Source organism: Amblyraja radiata, chromosome 9 (genome assembly GCF_010909765.2).
Source record: "Amblyraja radiata isolate CabotCenter1 chromosome 9, sAmbRad1.1.pri, whole genome shotgun sequence".
Classification (NCBI taxonomy): domain Eukaryota; kingdom Metazoa; phylum Chordata; class Chondrichthyes; order Rajiformes; family Rajidae; genus Amblyraja; species Amblyraja radiata.
The window spans coordinates 72,731,634-72,752,492 of NC_045964.1; the positions used below are offsets into that span (position 1 = coordinate 72,731,634).

A 20,859-nucleotide genomic window follows, 5' to 3' on the forward strand; every position below is an offset into this window, starting at 1 on the left:
AGAGGTAATTTACCAGAATGCTGCCTGGATTAGAGGGTTTCAGGTACAGGGAGAGATTGGATAGATTCTCTTGGTCGCCAGAGGTCGAGGGAAGACTTGATAGAAGCATATAAAATTTATGAGAGGCATACAGTGCTCTCCATAATGTTTTGGACAAAGACCCGTCATTTATTTTTTTGCCTCTGTATTCCACAAGTTGAGATTTGTAATAGAAAAAGTCATATGTGGTTAAAGTGCACATTGTCAGATTTTAATAAAGGGTATTTTTTTATACATTTTGGTAGAAATTACAGCAGTATTTATAAAGTCCCCCCATTTCAGGGCAACATAATGTTTGGGACACAGCAATGTCATGTAAATGAAAGTAGTTATGTTTAGTATTTTGTTGCATATCCTTTGCAAGCAATGACTGCTTGAAGTCTGCGATTCATGGACATCACCAGTTGCTGGGTGTCTTCTCTGGTGATGCTCTGCCAGGCCTGTATTGCAGCCATCTTTAGCTTATGCTTGTTTAGGGGCTAGTCCCCTTCAGTTTTCTCTTCAGCATATAAAAGGCATGCTCAATTGAGTTCAGATCAGGTGATTGACTTAGCCACTCAAGAATTTACCATTTTTTAGCTTTGAAAAACTCCTTTGTTGCTTTAGCAGTATGTGTGGGATCATTGTCTTGCTGTAGAATGAACCGCCGGCCAATGAGTTTTGAGGCATTTGTTTGAACTTGAGCAGATAGGATGGGTCTATACACTTCAGAATTCATTATGCTACTACCATCAGCAGTTGTATCATCAATGAAGATAAGTGATCCAGTACCTTCAGCAGCCATACATGCCCAGTTATAACACCCCCCCCCCCCCCCCATCACCGTGTTTCACAGATGAGGTGGTATGCTTTTGATCTTGGGCAGTTATTTCTCTCCTCCATACTTTGCTCTTGCCATCACTCTGATATGTTAATAATCGTCTCATCTGTCCACAAGACCTTTTTCCAGAACTGTGGTTGCTCTTTTAAGTACTTATTGCCAAATTGTAACCTGGCCATCCTATTTTTGCAGCTAACCAGTGGTTTGCATCTTGTAGTGTAGCCCCGGTATTTCTGTTCATGAAGTCTTTTGCGGACAGTGGTCATTGACAAATCCACACCTGAAGAGTGTTTCTGATCTGTCGGACAAGTATTTGGGGATTTTTCTTTATTATAGAGAGAATTCTTCTGCCATCAGCTGTGGAGGTCTTCCTTGGCCTGCCAGTCCCTTTGCGATTAGTAAGCTCACCAGTGCTCTATTTCTTCTTAATGATGTTCCAAACATTTGATTTTGGTAAGCCTAAGGTTTGGCTGATGTCTCTTAACAGTTTTATTCTTGTTTCTCAGTCTCATAATGGCTTCTTTGACTTTCATTAGCACAACTTTGGTCCTCGTGTTGATAAACAGCAATAAAGGTTTGCAAAGGTGATGGAAAGACTAGGTGCTGAGAGCTCTCTTATACCTGCATCAAGGAGACATTTAAACACACCTGAGCAAAACGCCTGTGAAGCCATGTGTCCCAAAATGGGGGGGACTATGTATAATCACAACTATAATTTCAACATGATGAAACCAAAATGTATAAAAATGCCCTTTGATAACTTCTGACTGTGCATTTTAACCACATTTGATTTTTTCTATTACATATCTCAAATTGTGGAGTACAGAGGCAAATAAATAAATGATGGGTCTTTGTCCCGAGCATTATGGAGGGCACTGTAGATACGGTAGACAGTCAGATCCTCTCTTCCTAGCGAAGACATGTCGAACACCGGAGGGCATTGCTATATGGTGAGGGGGGAGGGGATGTTAAATGGAGATGTGCAGGGAGTTGTTTTTTTTTTAAACACGTTGAGTGTGGAGGGGGCCTGAAAAGCATGCCAGGGATGGTGATGGAGGCAGATACAATAGGCGTGTTTTAAGAGGCTTTTCGATAGGCATGTGGAAGTGTAAGGAATAGAGCGATACAGATCATTTACAGGCGGATATGATCAGTTTAATAGGCTTCAGGTTCAGCCCAAACTCTATGGCCCGAAGAGCCTGTTCCTGTGCTGTATTCTTCTATGTTGTTTGTTCTATGTATAAGTGCCTTCATTATCTCTATGAGGTAGTTCTGCTTTGATGACTTTACCAGACAGTCGGTTCTGCCCTTGACTTCCACACAGGCACATGTTCCCACCGCACACGCCCATGAGGATCTATTGTGGACTGTTTCTGTGCAAATTTGTGACAATACCCATGAATCTGTGGTCCTTTTCATTAAATATTAAAAATTACCTGAATTACTGCTCAATAACTTGGGTTTTGTTTTGCCTCTACCTCATCCTTATCCCCACCCCTTACCTCATGGCCATATCTAAAACTTATAGACTTACTCAAGGAACAAGGCACTTTTTAATTCACACATTCATACTTTCCCTTTCTTCCAATGTGCTTTATCATAAAAACAAAAGTTGTCAGATGTTTTAAGGGTAAAAGTCACATTTTTAATAAGACTATTACAAACATGCAATGCTAAAACATTTAGTTCAGTACTACTTTGTATTAATTAAACTGACCTGTGTCTTTGTGATCCAGGTTCATCAATATAGTTGGGAGGAAGGCGTGGATGTAAGCTGCAACAGAAACTAACTCGTCTTGCAAGATGGCAAGAAATGAAACTGCAGCAGCTAACTGCATCTCCACCCCCGCAACATGGAGTACCTCCTGCAACAAAGAATTCCTAATGAGAATTGATTTTATACCAGCATGATAGAAAATAGCTTACTTTTCCTATATCTGTAAATTGCAAAAGAAATTACAAAATACACTGCAAATAATTTTCTTTAATCTCAAAAGGAATATTAAATGTCAGTGCTTAATATTCTTAAAACCACTTTTGATGTAAACTACGTATTTCACATTTAATTAAAAATTGAGGTAGTTAATACTTTCATTCAAGTAGACCCATTGCAGTATAATCCACTTTATGCAAGTCACTAACATAATTACAAAAACAATAATGCAAGCTGCTACTACAACTGCAATTGATTCAGCTGCAGAAAACGTTTCCTTTCTAGTTGTATAAAGTAGGATGTTTCAAATGCATATTACAAAAATATCATAACACATTGAGCTATCCACCCTACTTAAGTACAGTGCTGATAAGAAAACTATTCAAATCTGACAATATGGCAGAAAGATAAACTTAATGGATCAATACATTGCCTACGATGACATATCCAAGCGAGAGTCATGAGAAAATTGGTACAATATATTATTCCTTGTTAGATACTAAAAACTAAGTAATATTTGAATGGAGGGGTATGGATCATGTGAAGACAGCTAAGATTAGTTTATCTTGGCATTATGTTTGGCACAGACATTGCCAGATTATCAGATATATTTTCTTTATTCCATCCATCCCCTTTCTTGACCTTCTCTTCTACCAAAATATCTTGTCTACTCGCTTTCATATTTCTGAAGAAGGGTTTTGCACCAGTTTTTTTCTAGATATTGCAATAAACATTATCCAATTTCCAAATGGTGAGTTATTTCTTTCCTCAAATATACGGGTAGAATTGAAAGGATTTCCCCATATTTTGTGTGTACCTGGAGCTTATCTACCCATGAATATGCAAACAGTCCGTCTGTCCCTTTCTTCTTTGTTGTTTTAATAGTATGTGTTAAATGTATGTTTTTAGTGTTCTTTAGCATGTTTTATGTGGAGAGTTTATGGGGGATGGGGTAAACTTTTTTTAATTTTCTTACCTCGACGGAGATGCAAATTTTTCCGTATCGTATTTCTGTCCACACTGCGACCTAACATCGTGGAGTTGGCGGCCTTTCCCAGAGACCAACTTCGGGAGCTCCAACCAAGGGGGCCTACTGACTTACCATCACGGAGCTCGCTATCCCTTTGCCAGGGATCGACTTCCGAGCTCCAACCTCGGGAGCCTGCGGACTTTAACATCGTGGAGCTCGCGGCCTCTGGTTAGAGACCGACTTCCGGAGCTCCAAGCTGCAGGAACTTCGACCGCCTCGACGCGGGAGCTTCGACCGCCCCATCGTGGGAGCTTCGACTGCCCCGACGTGGGGGCATCGACTACCCCGACGCAGGAACTTCGACCGCCCCGTCGCGGGAGCTTCGACCGCCCCGACGCAGGAACTTCGACTGCCCCGTCGCGGGAGCTTCGACCACCCCGACGCGGGAGCTTCGACCGCCCCATCGTGGGAGCTTCGACCACCCCGATGCAGGAGCTTCGACCGCCCCGTCGCGGGAGCTTCGACCGCCTCGACGCGGGAGCTTCGACCGCCCCATCGTGGGAGCTTCGACCGCCCCGACGTGGGGGCTTCGACTACCCCGACGCAGGAACTTCGACCGCCCCGTCGCGGGAGCTTCGACCGCCCCGACGCAGGAACTTCGACCGCCCCGTCGCGGGAGCTTCGACCACCCTGACGCGGGAGCTTCGACCGCCCCATCGTGGGAGCTTCGACCGCCACATCCGGGGAGCTTCGACTGCCCCGGCGCGGGGGCTTCGATTGCCAGTTGTCGCTTCGATCACTCCGGTGGATGGTTCGACTGCCCCGACCGCAGGAGATAAATGAGGAAGAAATTGGACTTTATTGCCTCCCATCACTGTGAGGAATCCACTGTGGTGGATGTTTATGTTAACTTTTATGTAATAATAATAATAATAAATTTTATTTATGGGCGCCTTTCAAGAGTCTCAAGGACACCTTACAAAAATTTAGCAGGTAGAGGAAAAACATGTAAGGGGAATGATATAAATAGTAGAGACATGACCAGTACACAAAGTAAAGACAGAATACAATTCAAAACACAATACGAGGCAATTAATGCACAGATGAAAAGGGAGGGGGACGTGGGGCTAAGGATAGGCAGAGGTGAAGAGATGGGTCTTGAGGCGGGACTGGAAGATGGTGAGGGACACGGAATTGCGGATCAGTTGGGGGAGGGAGTTCCAGAGCCTGGGAGCTGCATGTAGTTGTGTATCTTGTTGCTTTATTTTTAGTATGGCTGTATGGTAATTCACATATTGGTACACATGACAATAAAAGACCTTTGAAACCTTTGAAATGAAGAAACCTTTGAAATGAAGAAATACTATCCTGCGATGTTTAATCATAAGTAGAAATATATTTAAACCTCACCCACTGAGTTTCTCCAGCATTTTTATCTACCTTCGATTTTTCCAGCATCTGCAGCTCCTTCTTAAACATATATTTAAATCTGGTTATTTAGTTAAAAAGAAAACATACAGAAGTGATGGAGAAAGATCAGTGAATGGGATTAATTAATAAGTATGTTACAATACTTACCTTCAGCGGCGCTGCAATTCTGCCACTGGCCGTGTGCGCGATTTTGGCGCCTTTGATGGGGGGGGGGGGGGGGGGCGGGGATAAAACGCGTTTTTTTTTCCTACCTTGTCCTGGATTATATTTGGTTGGAGTGCAAGCTTTTGCTGACGAATCGTTCCGACGGCCGTTCTGTGTCTTTTTATTTTTATTTTTTATAAATCGCCCGACTAGTTCAGCGCTGGAGTCATTTTAAAATCAGCTTCTAAAGCCGTCAACGTGGACAACGGGGACGGATTTCATGTAGGTGGCAGGTAAAAGAAAGCCGTTTATTTTTATGTATAAAAGTGGTCCTTAAGATGCCTTTAGTTCACATTTTAAGTTGCGAAACATTGATTTAGTCCCCATACGAACCGGCATGCCGATATGGGGGGTCTAAATCACCGCAAACCGCAACGTTCCAAATGATCGCGTTCCAGAAAAACCCACTCGCAAGATGATTTAAATGGCCATTAATTTACAGGTATTAAACATTAAATTCCTTCCATTTGGCTTATAAATCCATGACAATGAGATTTAAAAATTATGTTAGATTAGATTAGATTAGATTATTCCTTTAATAATCCTTTTCAGGAAATTACAGTGCCACGACAGCTTCAAGACAAACATAACACCACGCTTTCATACATAACAAGTTAAAATACGTTAAAATACAAGTTAAAATACAATTAATTTAAAAAAAGTGCAGTTATTTATGCTCATTAAAAAGTCTTATAGCAGCTGGTAAACAGGACTTCCTGTATCTCTCCGTTTTGCACATTGGTGCAATCAGCCTCTGGCTGAAGATGCTGCTCTTGATCACCTTCAGGGCATGGAGTGGGTGAGTGGGGTTTGTCATTATGGAACCTAGTTTATTTAGAGTTCTGGCCTCTGCCACCTGCTGGACCGTTCGTTGCTCAGCCCCGACCACTGAGCCGGCCTTCCTGATTAGTTTGTCCAATCTGTTTTTATCCGCTATACGGGCGCCATCTCCCCAACAGGCCACAGCAAAGAACAGAGCACTGGCCACCACTGAATGGTAGACACTGCACAGTAGGGGTTGGCAGATATTAAAAGACCTCAGCCTCCTTAAAAAATACAGTCGGCTTTGTCCCCTCCTGTACACCGCCTCCATATGACACTTCCAGTTCAGCTCACTGTCAAGCTGCACCCCAAGGTACCTGTGATTAGCAACCACCTCCACCTCAGTGCCCTTAATGGTGATCGGCGTTGCTTGAGTCCTCCTCCTCCCCCTCCTAAAGTCCACCACTATCTCCTTTGTTTTTTTGGTGTTGAGATGGAGATTATTGTGTGCGCTCCACTCCACAAAGTTACTTATAATGTCTCTGTATTCCTCCTCATTGCCCCCTTTAATGAGGCCGACAACAGCTGTATCATCCGAAAACTTCTGCAAAAAGCAGCTGTTGGTGTTCCATTGGAGATCCGCTGTGTAGATGGTAAACAGGAACGGAGCCAGCACAGTTCCTTGTGGAGCCCCTGTGCTGCTCAAGATGGTGCCCGAGACACTGTTCTGTAGGCGCACGTACTGTGGTCTGAGGGAAAGGTAATCCAAACACCACAGTACCAGTGATGGATCCACTTTCATCTTCTCCATCTTCTCCCCTAGCAGTCGGGGCTGAATAGTGTTGAAGGCGCTTGAAAAGTCAAAAAAAGTAATCCTTACAGATGCATCAGCAGTGTCCAAATGTGTGTACACCCTCTGCAGCATGTAAATGAGGGCATCATCGACACTGATGTTAGGCTGATATGCAAACTGCAAAGGATCCATGTGATTTGACACACTAGTCCTGATGTAGGAAAGGACAAGTCTCTCAAATGTCTTCATTATGTGAGAAGTGAGCGCTACTGGTCTGTAGTCATTGTAGAGAGTGGGATGTTATATTGTGAATTCTTGTGTGAATGTTATTTGGACACTTAGGCTATTTGAAAATGTTAATCTATTCTTAAGAAATTGATAGATGTTTAGATCTAGTAATTGAATTTTGTAATTAGCTACAATTAGGTAACTAACTAATTATATGCTTTAATTTCAAGTCATCTAAGTAAGATTGTTTCATATTTGTTTCAGAATGCTTCAATCTATAATAACTGAACATTTCTTTTAGTTCTCTTAATTGTTAAGAAAGTTATGGCCATTTGACTGTCCTCGATCACAGCTTTTGTGTTAAGTCAATGGAAAAGCAATAGAGAACAAGATGCTAATTTCCGAGTATGAAAATGGCCATAACTGTTTTAATACTGAAGATATGAAAGTGAATTAGGTGACAAATTAAACTTATTTTTATGCTTTATCTGATGGGATAAATTACAGACTAGATTTTCAAAATCTCAAAATTTTGTAACATTGCTATAATTAATGACCACTTTCAAAGTGCCAACATAGGTTTAGTAGGCTAAACTAATGAATAATTTGTCATCTAGCAATATGCCAGGTAAATACCAGATGCAGCACATAACTCAAGCTACAGCACATTTAATTGTTAGTCAAATTTATAATATGATATGCTTAATAAATTATTAAAGCAATGTAGTACTGTGGATTATAAAAACAAAAGTAATTTATAACAACTTAATCAGTCATCATTGTAGAGAATACATGCTCATGATTTCACAAAGGGGAAAGACTCTGAAGGTAACTACTTGGGTGAGCAAATATTCTGATTCATTGAACGTGAACATGTTTTAGGATTACATACATTTGAAATGTAAGGTTGGTTTCTGAAATTTTAGCACATAGTTGTGCAATTTATCATTGCCACTGGATAATAACGAAAAATGTTTATGATTCAGAAAAACAATTTATATGTTGCTCCCACATCTGCAGTGGTCATCTTTTGAGCCATAAATTCTTACATTACAATAAATCACAAATGCCTTCCTAACTAATTTCACGTGTTTAAGGTGTCTGCCTAGCATTCCAGAGGATTACATTTTATTCTCTTTGAATAGAGGTAGTTAAAATTATCCATATTGAAAACATAGCAGGAATGGAGGGGGGTGGTGGTTGGGGCTGTACAGACACATAAAATAAAACAATTTTGGGAATAAAACCACATGGACTTTTCAGATGAAAATTATATTGAACTCAAATTGGTGCTTTGCCATTTAGTTAATATAAAATATTTATGGGCATCTCAGTCCATAGAATTATTGGACCAGTCATAAATTTTAATACATAATATTAATGGTACAACATTTAGACATTCATGTTGCGAACAACATTCAATTAATTTCAAATGACCTTGCAAATTGCTTACTATTGCTATGGAACATTTTTCCGATATAGTATTTTCAGTTGCCCAAAACGTGACAAACTGTTGATGTTGCAACTTACTCTAATTTTTGGCACCACTCTTCGAAGAGTCTCCGGAGTATTCTGTCGCATCAGGTTTGGTAGATTAACAACAACACTAGTTCGCTGCACATCTTGGCCAGAACTGCAACAAAAAAAACTATTAAACTTACCCCTTCAAACAAAACATGAGACAGGCACCATAAGAACATAAATAGAAGAAAATATTTGGTGTTATTTACTTAATCTCTTCCCATTGGAATAATTCTCCCATGTATGGAATTCTCATGGTTAATATTTATGCATTCTGTCAAAAGTAGAATCCCCATTAGGTGTGGGGTATGGATGCCACACTTGTGGAGTTGCTGTCTTACAGCGGCAGAGACCCGGGTTCAATCCTGCCCATGGGTGCTGTTTGTACCTTCTCCCTGTGACCACAAGATTGTGTAAGTTTGTACATGTTGTATTGTTTGTACGTTCTCCCTGTGACCGGGTTTTCTCCGGGTGCTCCGGTTTCCTCCTGCATTCAAAAGACGTATAGATTTGTAAGTTAATTGGCTTCGGTAAAATAATGGTAAACTGTCCCTAGTATGTAGGATAGTGTTAATGTACAGTGTGATCGCTGGTCGGCGCAGATTCGATGAGCCGAAGGGCCTGTTTCCACGCTGTATCTCTAAATTGTAAAAGGTATGGGAACCTTGCGATGTTCCAGGTGCTGTCACAGCAGGAGTCCATATAATTGCAGTAAAACATTACAATTCTTGTACTCAAATTCTTTTGCCACATACTCCAACATATCATTTGCTTTACTACTTCTCTGCTATACCTATGTTAATCTTCGGTGAAATCTATATAAGGATGTTCAGATGGCTCTGAACATCACCATTTTTAAATTGCAACCACTTTTTAAAAATATTTTATTTTTCTATTCTTTCTATTTATATGGTAGGCTACACATTTCTGTGCTTCATATGCCATGTTTGGCCCTTTTATTTACCACCAAAATCCTTGGTATCATGAGCAAAATTGGGATCTTATCCACCTTTGATATAGACTAGACTAAGTGGGACCCGTTGGGTCCCATTCTCGCACGGGAGGCCTGGTCCCCCAACGCAATATTCCACTCCACAAATTCCAATATTCCACCACTCACGCATAGCCCCCAACTGCGCAGGCGTGGCTGATGGGTTCCCGTTGTGACGCCCCGATCCCCCCCACTCCGCCCCTTGCCCTCCCCCCCCCCCCAAGCACTCATTCCATCCCTCCATCAAACACTCCCCCCCCTCCATCCACTCTTAGCGGCTCTTCGGTGGCGCAGCCATTCCCTCTCATTGGGTCCCCATTGTGACGTAGAACACGCAGGTATTACTGCGCAGGTGCAGCTGATGGGCACGGCAAGTGGAAAAAGGATAGTATGGCCATTGTGGGCTGAATGGATTCTTGGGCTAGTCCTGCAGCTGGGGGTAGGGAGGCTTCAGGTGGGGGCAGGCGGGAGCATTCTGTAGCTGGGGGAGGGGGACGACTTCAGGCAGGGACCGGTGGGGGGGGGGGGGGGGAGCGCTGCCGAGGCCTACCGCTGCCGTGGCCTGCCACTGAGGGGCGGGGTGTGAGCCCCACCAGCGCCCGGCTCCCACAATCCTCCCACTCTCACTCCTCACTTCCCCAAGATCTCGCGTTTGCAGCAATCGGCCAGGCTCCGCACTCTGGGTGGCTTCTGGACTCACAGTTCACTCACTCACAGCTTGTGAACTCACAGTTCACTCACTCACAGCTTGTGGACTCACAGTTCACTCACGGCTTGTGGACTCACAGTTCACTCAGTCACTGCTTGTGGACTCACAGTTCATTCAGTCACGGCTTGTGGACTCACAGTTCTGGACTCAACTCTCACTCACGGCTTCCGGGCTGACTGACTCACGCCTGACTTCTGGACTCACGCCCACCTCCGGGGCTTTATTCTCCTCGCCCCGGTGATTGATAGCGGGTGCCGGAAGTGACTGACAGTTGAGAAGACCAATCTGCTGATCTCACGATTTTTTACACCTTCATAACTTTTGTAATATTCCACCGATCGGAACAAAACTTGGTGCGCTTGGAGCAGAGGGGAACGGTGAGTAAGGTGGCGAAAAAATCCTAGCGATATACGGTAACGTTTTTGCGCATATTTAAAAACAACGCAAACCGAAAAAGGACAAGATGAGAGTTTTAGTAATAGTATAGATAGTGTACCAAGTGAGACTCCAGCATCAATTCCTACAACACATCCTCCCAAACCAAAAAATTACCTTATTTTTTAATTCCTGCTTTTTCACCCATGCCTTAATCCCCAAACCAAAATATCGCATCTAATCAGTCTGAAGAAGGATCCCAACCCAAGACGTCACTATACATACTCTCCGAAGATGCTGCCTGAACTGCTGAGTTACTCCAGCACCGTGTCCTTTTATTGCATCCAAATTTGTTTAATCTCTTATCTATATTTATTTTTTATTTGTAAATTTGCAAGATAGAAAGAAGTTAGTAGAAATAAAAACAGAACTCTTGTTCTATGCAACTCCTGCTTGATGAATAATGAATATTAAAACAAAATAAGGTATGAGAACAGGCCTATAGTTTTCCAACATTATGGCGTCTTTTTAAAACAAAATGTATGGAAATATTTTTAAATAGCAAATAGTATGGCTCTCACTGCTCCTGTGGCCTGGCTTTGATCCTCAAGCTGTCTGTGTGGAATTTTGCATGTTCTTGCCATTACCACATAGTTTTCCCTTAGCAGTGATTTCCTCCAACATACTGGTTGGTTGGGTAATTGTTTACTTTAAAATGACCCTGCTGCAGGTGAGTGATCGTTAATGGCCACGTGTGGGAAATAGGTTACAGAGATCAGATCAATGTGATTGATTCAAGTGCTGGCATAGTCTCATTGGGCTAAATGGACTTCTCCTATGTCGTAAGAAAATTTGGCACATTTGGGAATATGAAAAAGGCAAGTGAGCACACCAGCACAGACTTGGATATTGCATATGCCTTCACTGTAATAGTGCTGCACCTACCTAAAAAGGCTTTTGTCAAAACTGAATCAACAGATGTTGTAGGAATAAGAACCTTAACTTTCAGTAACATGAAAGCTGAAACAAAAATAAAATACCATAAATACACAGAAGCTCAGTAGCAATTATACAGAGATAGATCACGTAACCCTCTCCACAGATACTGCTTGAGCACTGCCAAGATTTGCTGATTGTCAGTTTTCAAGATTTATATATTTTCTATAAAAGACAGCAGCAAATCCTAAGCATCGGAAATAAAATGAAATACTGGAAACACCTGCGTTAATGGCTGTACTGGCTTTGGAACTGCTTGAAAGGAATACTACCTCTTAAGAAATACATTATTAAGTAACTGACAACTTTAATAACATGTTATCTGATTGAAATGTCAACACAATTGATGAGTTTCAGCACCTAATCCTCAGCATTAATTGTTTTATACACTATTTCCTCCTGTGGCAACCAGGTTCAGTGACTGATTCAAACAGAAAGTTCTGGACATGGCCCAATTTGTCAGACTACAATCTGAACATCCGAGTTTCTGTTTGTTTGACTCCGGGTACATAATTTACTACGCAACCTTGCTGAAATTAATTTGCAAGGTGAATAGAAAACTCTATACCATCATCTCCACTTCAGAATCAAGATCATTCTAATCTTAGTCATCGAGCTATCGGACACAGATTACACCCATGTACAAAACATTTACAGATGGAGTTCCAAGTCATCATTAACACGTACACTGAAGTATATGATAGGTCTTTCATCAAACATTACAAAAACATAGGTCCTCTATGCCACACCGCTCCTTGTTACGAAGGGAAACAAGAACTCAAAATGTGAACCACTTTCCATGTGCGATGAGCCATTTGTCAGTAAAGGAAGATCTAAATGATGTAATTTGAACATTGCCTATGCAAGCACAACTTTAGTTGTCTGAGAAAACAACCATTTGACAGTCAAAATCTCAAATCTGGTTCAGTTTCCATGATGTTACAAACATCAGTGATTCACTAAAACAAAAATAAAACTTTCAAACTGGTTAATTGGATCATAAGCGAGAATTGCTGAGTTTTGTAAGTTGGAGTTTACAGTATTAATACGTTTGGAGTAAAGGTTTGGGGCTTCAGTCGAAATGCAGTAATTCAATTCATATATACAGTTGAATATATTTATTTCTTGCATGGCGTAAGATTGTCATTAATTCGATCAAAAACAGCAGTGACAGGCACATATTCCTCAAGTCAAGTCAAGAGAGTTTATTGTCATGTGTCCCAGATAGGACAATGAAATTCTTGCTTTGCTTCAGCACAACAGAATATAGTAGGCATGAATACAGAACATATCAGTGTGTCCATATACCACTATATAAATATATATACACATCAATAAATAAACAGATAAAGTGCAAATAAACAGATAATGGTCTATTAATGTTCAGAGATTTGTTTCAGTTGAGTTTAATAGCCTGATGGCTGTGGGGAAGTAGCTGTTCCTGAACCTGGATGTTGCAGTCTTCAGGCTCCTGTACCTTCTACCTGAAGGTAGCGGGGAGGTGAGTGAGTGGCCAGGATGGTGTGGGTCCTTGATGATGCTGCCAGCCTTTTTGAGGCAGCAACTGCGATAGATCCCCTCGATGGTAGGCAGGTCAGTGCCGATGACGGACTGGGCAGTGTTTACTACTTTTTGTAGTCTTTTCCGCTCTTGGGCGTTCAAGTTGCCGAACCAAGCCACAATGCAACCGGTCAGCATGCTCTCTACTGTGCACCTGTAGAGGTTAGAGAGAGTCCTCCTTGACATACCGACTCTCCGTAATCTTCTCAGGAAGTAGAGGCTCTGATGTGCTTTCTTTATAATTGCATCAGTGTTCTGGGACCAAGAGAGATCTTCAGATATGCACGCCCAGGAATTTGAAGCTCTTGACTCTTTCCACCATCGTCCCGTTGATATAAATGGGACTGTGGGTCCCCATCCTACCGCTTCCAAAGTCCACAATCAGTTCCTTGGTTTTGCTGGTGTTGAGAGCCAGGTTATTGTGCTGGCACCATTTGGTCAGTCGGTCAATCTCACTTCTATACTCTGACTCGTCCCCATCAGTGATACGTCCCACAACAGTGGTGTCGTCAGCGAACTTGATGATGGAGTTCGCACTAATAACAAGTTAACAAAATGAACTTTATCCAAAGATCCATCGAGTCATAAAGGCCCTTTAGTCCAACTTATCCATGCCGACCAAGATGCCTCATCTCTTATTTGCCCGTGTTTGCCCCAAATTGCTCTAAATCTTTCTTATCCATGTACCTTTCCAAATGCCGTTATTATAACAATACTTATTAGGTATAATACTTATTGTTATAATACCTACCTCAACTACCTCCTCTGAAACCCATCACCCTCTGTATGAAAAAGTTACCCCTCAGATTCCTATTAAATCTTACCCTCGCACTTATATCCTCTGCTTCTTGAATCGCGTATTCTGATTAAAGTCTGTGCATTCACCCTATCTATTCCCCTCATAATTTTCTACATCCCTATAAGATAATCTGCACTCCAAGGCATAACATCTGTGCCCGCCTAACCTCTCCCTGTAGTTCAAGCCCTCAAATCCTGGCAACATTGTTGTAAATATTCTCTGCACTTTACTTCATTCCTATAATAAGGTTAATAAAACTGAACACAATACTTCAAATATAATCTTAACAACTGTAACATAATATCACAACTTCTATACTAAAACCCCTGACTGATGAAGGCCAATTCACTAAAAGCCTTTTGAGCACCCTTGAGAGAATCTATGTACTTGACTCCCACAACCCTCTGTGCTACAACTCTCCCCATCAAATGTGAAAGTCCTGCCCTGGTTTGACTTGCAAAAAATGCAACACTTCACACTTATGTGCATTAAACCTATCCCACTTGCCCACCTGATTAAGGTTCTGCTATAATTTTTGATAACCATCTTCACTATCTACAATACCACCTACATTGGTGTCCAGTGCTGCCTGCACAGCACTATAGATTTATGACAAATATTTGCATTGTATATTTTTTTCACAGTAGGGGAAGATAAATCCAATCCAGCCAGTTATACAATACAATACAATATAATACCATTTATTTGTCATTTGAACCTCACATGAGGTTCAAACAAAATTTGGTATCTGCAGTCATACAAGAAAATAACCAAGACACACACCAACACAATTTACACAAACATCCATCACAGTGAATCTCCTCCTCACTGTGATGGAAGGCAAAGTCTTGTCTCTCCCCTGCTCTCCATTCCTCTCCCGAAGTCAAAGTCAAATCCCCCGGCGGGCGCTAGCAAGTCCGCAGTCATTTAAAGCCGCGCCGGGCGATGTAAGGTCCTGCTCCGGGTCTTGATGTTGGAGCCTCCGGCGGGCGCTAGCAAGTCCGCGGCTGTTTAAGCCACGCCGGGCGATGTAAGGCCCCGCTCCAGGTCACTTTCAACCCCGTAATTCGGGCGGGAGAAGTCGCCGTTGCCGGTGCCCCGTAAAGCAGTCTCCCACCGGGGACCCGCGAGCTCCAGGTGTCACCATCCACCGGAGTCGGGTCGCAGCCGCGCGCCACCGCAGCTCTCCACGTTCCGAACTCTCCACGCTCCGAAGCTGGCCAGCTCCACAATGGTAGGGAAAAGGTCGAGTCCCCGTGCTGGGAAGAGATTTAAAAGTTTCCTCCACCCACCCCCCGCCCCCCACACATACACATTTAAAAACCCACTACAAACTATACCCTCAACAGGACAAAAAAAAAAAAAAAAGATAGATAGACTGCAGAGGCCGCTGCGACGATGGTCGCGCCGCCCACCCTGGTATTTCCCTGTTAGTCTACTCTCATGGTGATGGAAGGGATTATTGTACCGATAAACAACTTTTATTAACCAATAAACAATACAGTTTGAGTTTCGTCAGAATCACTTGCCTCCAGACCTACTTATTTTTCCAAAATAATTCTTAGTCCAAACAACCACGATTCTAAAGCAAGAATTATGTAAAATTATGAGGCGTATAGATGGTGTGCACAGTCATAATATTTTTCCCATGATGGAAAAGTCATCTACTAGAGGGCATAGCTTTAAGGTGAGAGAGGCAAAGTTTAAAGGAGATGTGCAGGGCAAGTGGGAGTTGAGTGTCTGGAATGTGCTGCCGGAGAGGTGGTTGATGCAGATTTGATAGTGATATTTGAAACTTCTGGACATGCAAATGGATATGCAGGGAATGGGGACATATAGATTATGTGCAGGCAGATAAGAGGCTCAGCACAGATATTATGACTGAAGAGTCTGTTCTTGTGCTGTGTTCTATAGTAAAAGTAACTTTTTGACATCAAAAGGACATTCAATTAGAAAATGTCTACAAAATTCAAGTCAAAACAAATCAAGCAGGGAGTTTTCCAATGGCTGGAGTCATTGCTCACACAAAGGGTGTTGTGGTTGTGTTTGAAGTGTAATTCTCTCAGTCCTGAAGCAATGCAGTAAGAGTTCCTCGAGCACTATTCCAGGCCCCATCAGCATCAACTGATTTACCGCTGGCCCTTTGCTTCATCATGCAAGCGACAGAAGATATTTCCTAGGTACACAAAATTGCTGGGGAAACTCAGCGGGTGCAGCAGCATCTATGGAGCGAAGGAAATAGGCGACGTTTCGGGCCGAAACCCTTCTTCAGACTGATGGGGGGTGGGGGGGGGGAGAAGGAAGGAAAAGGGGAGGAGGAGGAGGAGGAGCCCGAGGGCGGGCGGATGGGAGGGTGGGAGGAGACAGCTAGAGGGTTAAGGAAGGGGAGGAGACAGCAAGGGCTAGCAAAATTGGGAGAATTCAATGTTAATGCCATCCGGATGCAAGGTCCCCAGACGGAATATGAGGTGCTGTTCCTCCAATTTCCGCTGTTGCTCACTCTGGCAATGGAGGAGACCCAGGACAGAGAGGTCGGATTGGGAATGGGAGGGGGATTTGAAGTGCTGAGCCACCGGGAGTTCAGGTAGGTTATTGCGGACTGAGCGGAGGTGTTCGGCGAAACGATCGCCCAACCTACGCTTAGTCTCCCCGATGTAAATCAGCTGACATCTAGAGCAGCGGATGCAGTAGATGAGGTTGGAGGAGATACAGGTGAACCTTTGTCGCACCTGGAACGACTGCTTGGGTCCTTGAATGGAGTCGAGGGGGGAGGTGAAGGGACAGGTGTTGCATTTCTTGCGGTTGCAACGGAAAGTGCCCGGGGAGGGGGTGGTGCGGGAGGGAAGGGAAGAATTGACGAGGGAGTTGCGGAGGGAGCGGTCTTTGCGGAAGGCAGACATGGGGGGAGATGGGAAGATGTGGCGAGTGGTGGGGTCACGTTGGAGGTGGCGGAAATGGCGGAGGATTATGTGTTGTATTTGCCGGCTGGTGGGGTGAAAGGTGAGGACCAGAGGGACTCTGCCCTTGTTGCGAGTGTGGGGATGGGGAGAGAGAGCAGTGTTACGGGGTATGGATGAGACCCTGGTGTGAGCCTCATCTATGGTGGCGGAGGGGAATCCCCGTTCCCTGAAGAACGAGGACATTTCCGATGCCCTGGTATGGAATATCTCATCCTGGGAACAGATGCGGCGTAGGCGGAGGAATTGGGAGTAGGGGATGGAGTCTTTACAGGGGGCAGGGTGGGAAGACGTGTAGTCCAGATAGCCATGTGAGTCAGTGGGTTTGTAATGTATGTCGGTCAGGAGTCTGTCCCCTGCGATGGAGATGGTGAGGTCAAGGAATGGTAGGGAAGTGTCGGAAATCGTCCAGGTGTATTGGAGTGCCGGATGGAAGTTGGTGGTGAAGTGGATGAAGTCAGTCAGTTGTGTGTAGGTGCAGGAGGTGGCCGCAAAGCAGTCGTCAATGTAGATATTTCCTGGTGGTTTCAAAGCTCCATTCATAACTCCTTTAAAAACAAAGCCAACATGCAGCAGGACGTTCATAACATTCAATATTAGGTTAATAAGTGGCAAGTATCATCATGCAAGTGCTCAACAATAACTCCTTCCAACAGGGGAGGGAGAATGCATCCAACCAAGAATAGCATTAAGGTTAAAGATCAACCATTATTTGAATGAATGGCAGGGCATGCACAAGAAGCTGAAATGCCTACACAATAAACAGAAATGTTCAAACATCTCTTTAGAGGGCTTGTCGGGAAAGTCTGATTGATCATGCTCTGTTAAAATTTGCCTCACAAATATGACATTATTTGTCCATCAATCAAGGGGAGTTGGGAGCTTGTGATAACAATCTGCTTTATTTCAAGTTTACTTGTCAACAATAAAAGGGGTTATTTTCATTCAGGAGTTTCTGCCTCTCAAATTACCCTGTGCACAAAAACATATTTGGCTTCCCTAGGAGCATGGAACTTTTGCACGTAGCGTATATGTGAGGAACAGAAGAGTTCAAGTTCAAGTGAGTTTATTGTCATGTGTCCCTGTATAGGACAATGAAATTCTTGCTTTGCTTCAGCACACAGAACATAGTAGGCATTTACTACAAAACAGATCAGTGTGTCCATATACCACAATATAAATATATACACACATGAATAAATAAACTGATCAAGTGCAAATAACAGAAAATGGGTTATTAATAATCAGAGTTTTGTCCGAGCCAGGTTTAATAGCCTGATGGCTGTGGGGAAGTAACTATTCCTGAACCTGGTAGTTGCAGTCTTCAGGCTCCTGTACCTTCTACCTGAAGGTAGCAGGGAGATGAGTGTGTGGCCAGGATGGTGTGGGTCTTTGATGATACTGCCAGCCTTTTTGAGGCAGCGACTGCAATAAATCCCCTCGATGGAAGGAAGGTCAGAGCCGATGATGGACTGGGCAGTGTTTACTACTTTTTGTAGTCTTTTCCTCTTCAGGGCGCTCAAATTGCTGTACCAAGCCACGATGCAACTGGTCAGCATGCTCTCTACTGTGCACCTGTAGAAGTTAGAGAGAGTCTTCCTTGATAAACCGACTCTCCGTAATCTTCTCAGGAAGTAGAGGCGCTGATGAGCTTTCTTGATAATTGCATTAGTGTTCTCGGACCAAGAAAGATCTTCAGAGATGTGCACGCCCAGGGATTTGAAGCTCTTGACCCTTTCAACCATCGACCCGTTGATATAAATGGGGCTGTGGGTCCCCCTCCTACTCCTTCCAAAGTCCACAATCAGTTCCTTGGTTTTGCTGGTGTTGAGGGCCAGGTTATTGCGCTGGCACCATATGGACAGTTGCTCGATCTCTCTTCTATACTCTGACTCATCCCCATCAGTGATACGCCCCACAACAGTGGTGTCGTCAGCGAACTTGATGATGGAGTTCGCACTGTGACTGGCTACGCAGTCATGAGTATAGAGTGAGTACAGCAGGGGGCTGAGCACGCAGCCTTGAGGTGCTCCCGTGCTGATTGTTATCGAGGCTGACACATTCCACCAATACGAACAGACTGTGGTCTGTGAATGAGGAAGTCGAGGATATAGAATATATAGCATATAGAAACATAGAAACATAGAAAATAGGTGCAGAAAGAGGCCATTCGGCCCTTTGAGCCAGCACCGCCATTCATTGTGATCATGGCTGATCGTCCCCAATCAAGAACCCGTGCCTGCCTTCTCCCCATATCCCTTGACTCCACTAGCCCCTAGAGCTCCATCTAACTCTCTCTTAAATCCACCCAGTGACTTGGCCTCCACTGCCCTCTGTGGCAGGGAATTCCACAAATTCACAACTCTCTGGGTGAAAATGTTTTTTCTCACCTCAGTCTTAAATGGCCTCCCCTTTATTCTAAGACTGTGGCCCCTGGTTCTGGACTCGCCCAACATTGGGAACATTTTTCCTGCATCTAGCTTGTCCAGCCCTTTTATAATTTCATATGTTTCTATAAGATCCCTCCTCATCCTTCTAAACTCCAGTGATTACAAGCCTAGTCTTTTTAATCTTTCCTCATATGACAGTCCTGCCATCCCAGGGATCAATCTTGTGAACCTACGCTGCACTGCCTCAATCACAAGGATGTCCTTCCTCAAATTAGGAGACCAAAACTGTACACAATACTCCAGATGCCCTATACAACTGCAGAAGAACCTCTTTACTCCTACGCTGTAATCCTTTTGTTATGAAGGCCAACACATGATTTGCATGAAGGGATTCAAAGTAACATTAGCAAATTTGCAGATGACACAAAGCTGGGTGGCAGTGTGAACTGTGAGGAGGATGCTATGAGAGTGCAGGGTGACTTGGACAGGTTGGGGGAGTGGGCAGATGCATGGCAGGTGAAGTTTAATGCGGATAACTGTGAGGTTATCCACTTTGGTAGCAAAAACAGGAAGGCAGATTACTATCTAAATGGCAGCAAGTTGGAAAAAGGGGAAGTACAACGGGATCTGGGGGTCTTGGTACATCAGTCTATGAAAGTAAGCATGCACGTACAGCAGGCAGTGAAGAAAGCGAATGGCATGTTGGCCTTTATAACAAGAAGAATCGAATATAGGAGCAAAGAGGTCCTTCTGCAGTTGAACAGAGCCCTAGTGAGACCACACCTGGAGTATTGTCAGGGCCGGATTTACGTATAAGCTAGACAAGCTGAAGCTTAGGGCCTCGAGATAATAATAATAATAATAATACATTTTATTTTTGGGCGCCTTTCAGAAATCTCAAGGACACCTTACAGAGATTAACAAGAATAATAAAACATATAATCAGAATAAAATAAGTAATAAAAACATCACAGAGACACAAATTAAAAACAGAATTCAGTCCAAAAACAAAAAAATCAAAAACACAGTGTGAAGAGAGAGCAGCGGCAGCTAAAGCGCGCCAGCGTCCACTCTCCCTTCCGACAGCCATCTTGGACAAAGACTAACAGGTTTACTTACAGACAAAAAAATCATCCCCCCACAATGGATTACCACTGTGAGGGAAGGCACAATGTCCAGTCCCCATCCCCAGTTCACCCAAAGTCAGGCCTGTTGAGGCCACCGCAATTGCCTCTACGGAGGCCCGATGTTCCTGGCCGTTCTCACCGGGTGGTGTTGACCCGGCATCGGGAGAACTAGGGGGGGGCCTATGCTCGCTGCACCAAGTTGTGTTAAACTTTTGACATAGTGGCGTTGTTAAGCGGCCTTTTCACGGGGCGAC

General features: G+C 43.5%; 1 protein-coding gene across 9 annotated transcripts in view; it reads right to left on the reverse strand.

Moving 5' to 3' along the window:
- Window positions 1–20,859, reverse strand: part of ppp4r4 (protein phosphatase 4 regulatory subunit 4) — a 118,151-nt gene that overhangs the window by 59,496 nt on the left and 37,796 nt on the right. For all 9 annotated transcript variants that reach the window (XR_004413159.1, XR_004413158.1, XR_004413160.1 and 6 more), the window contains 2 exons: window positions 8,711–8,813; window positions 2,577–2,724 (listed from right to left, as the gene is read on the reverse strand). Coding sequence is in view for 6 of the 9 variants with exons in the window: in XM_033027709.1 (XP_032883600.1) it covers window positions 2,577–2,724; window positions 8,711–8,813 (251 nt within the window). In the remaining 3 variants the exon portion in view is untranslated. The remainder of the gene's footprint in view (window positions 1–2,576; window positions 2,725–8,710; window positions 8,814–20,859) is intronic.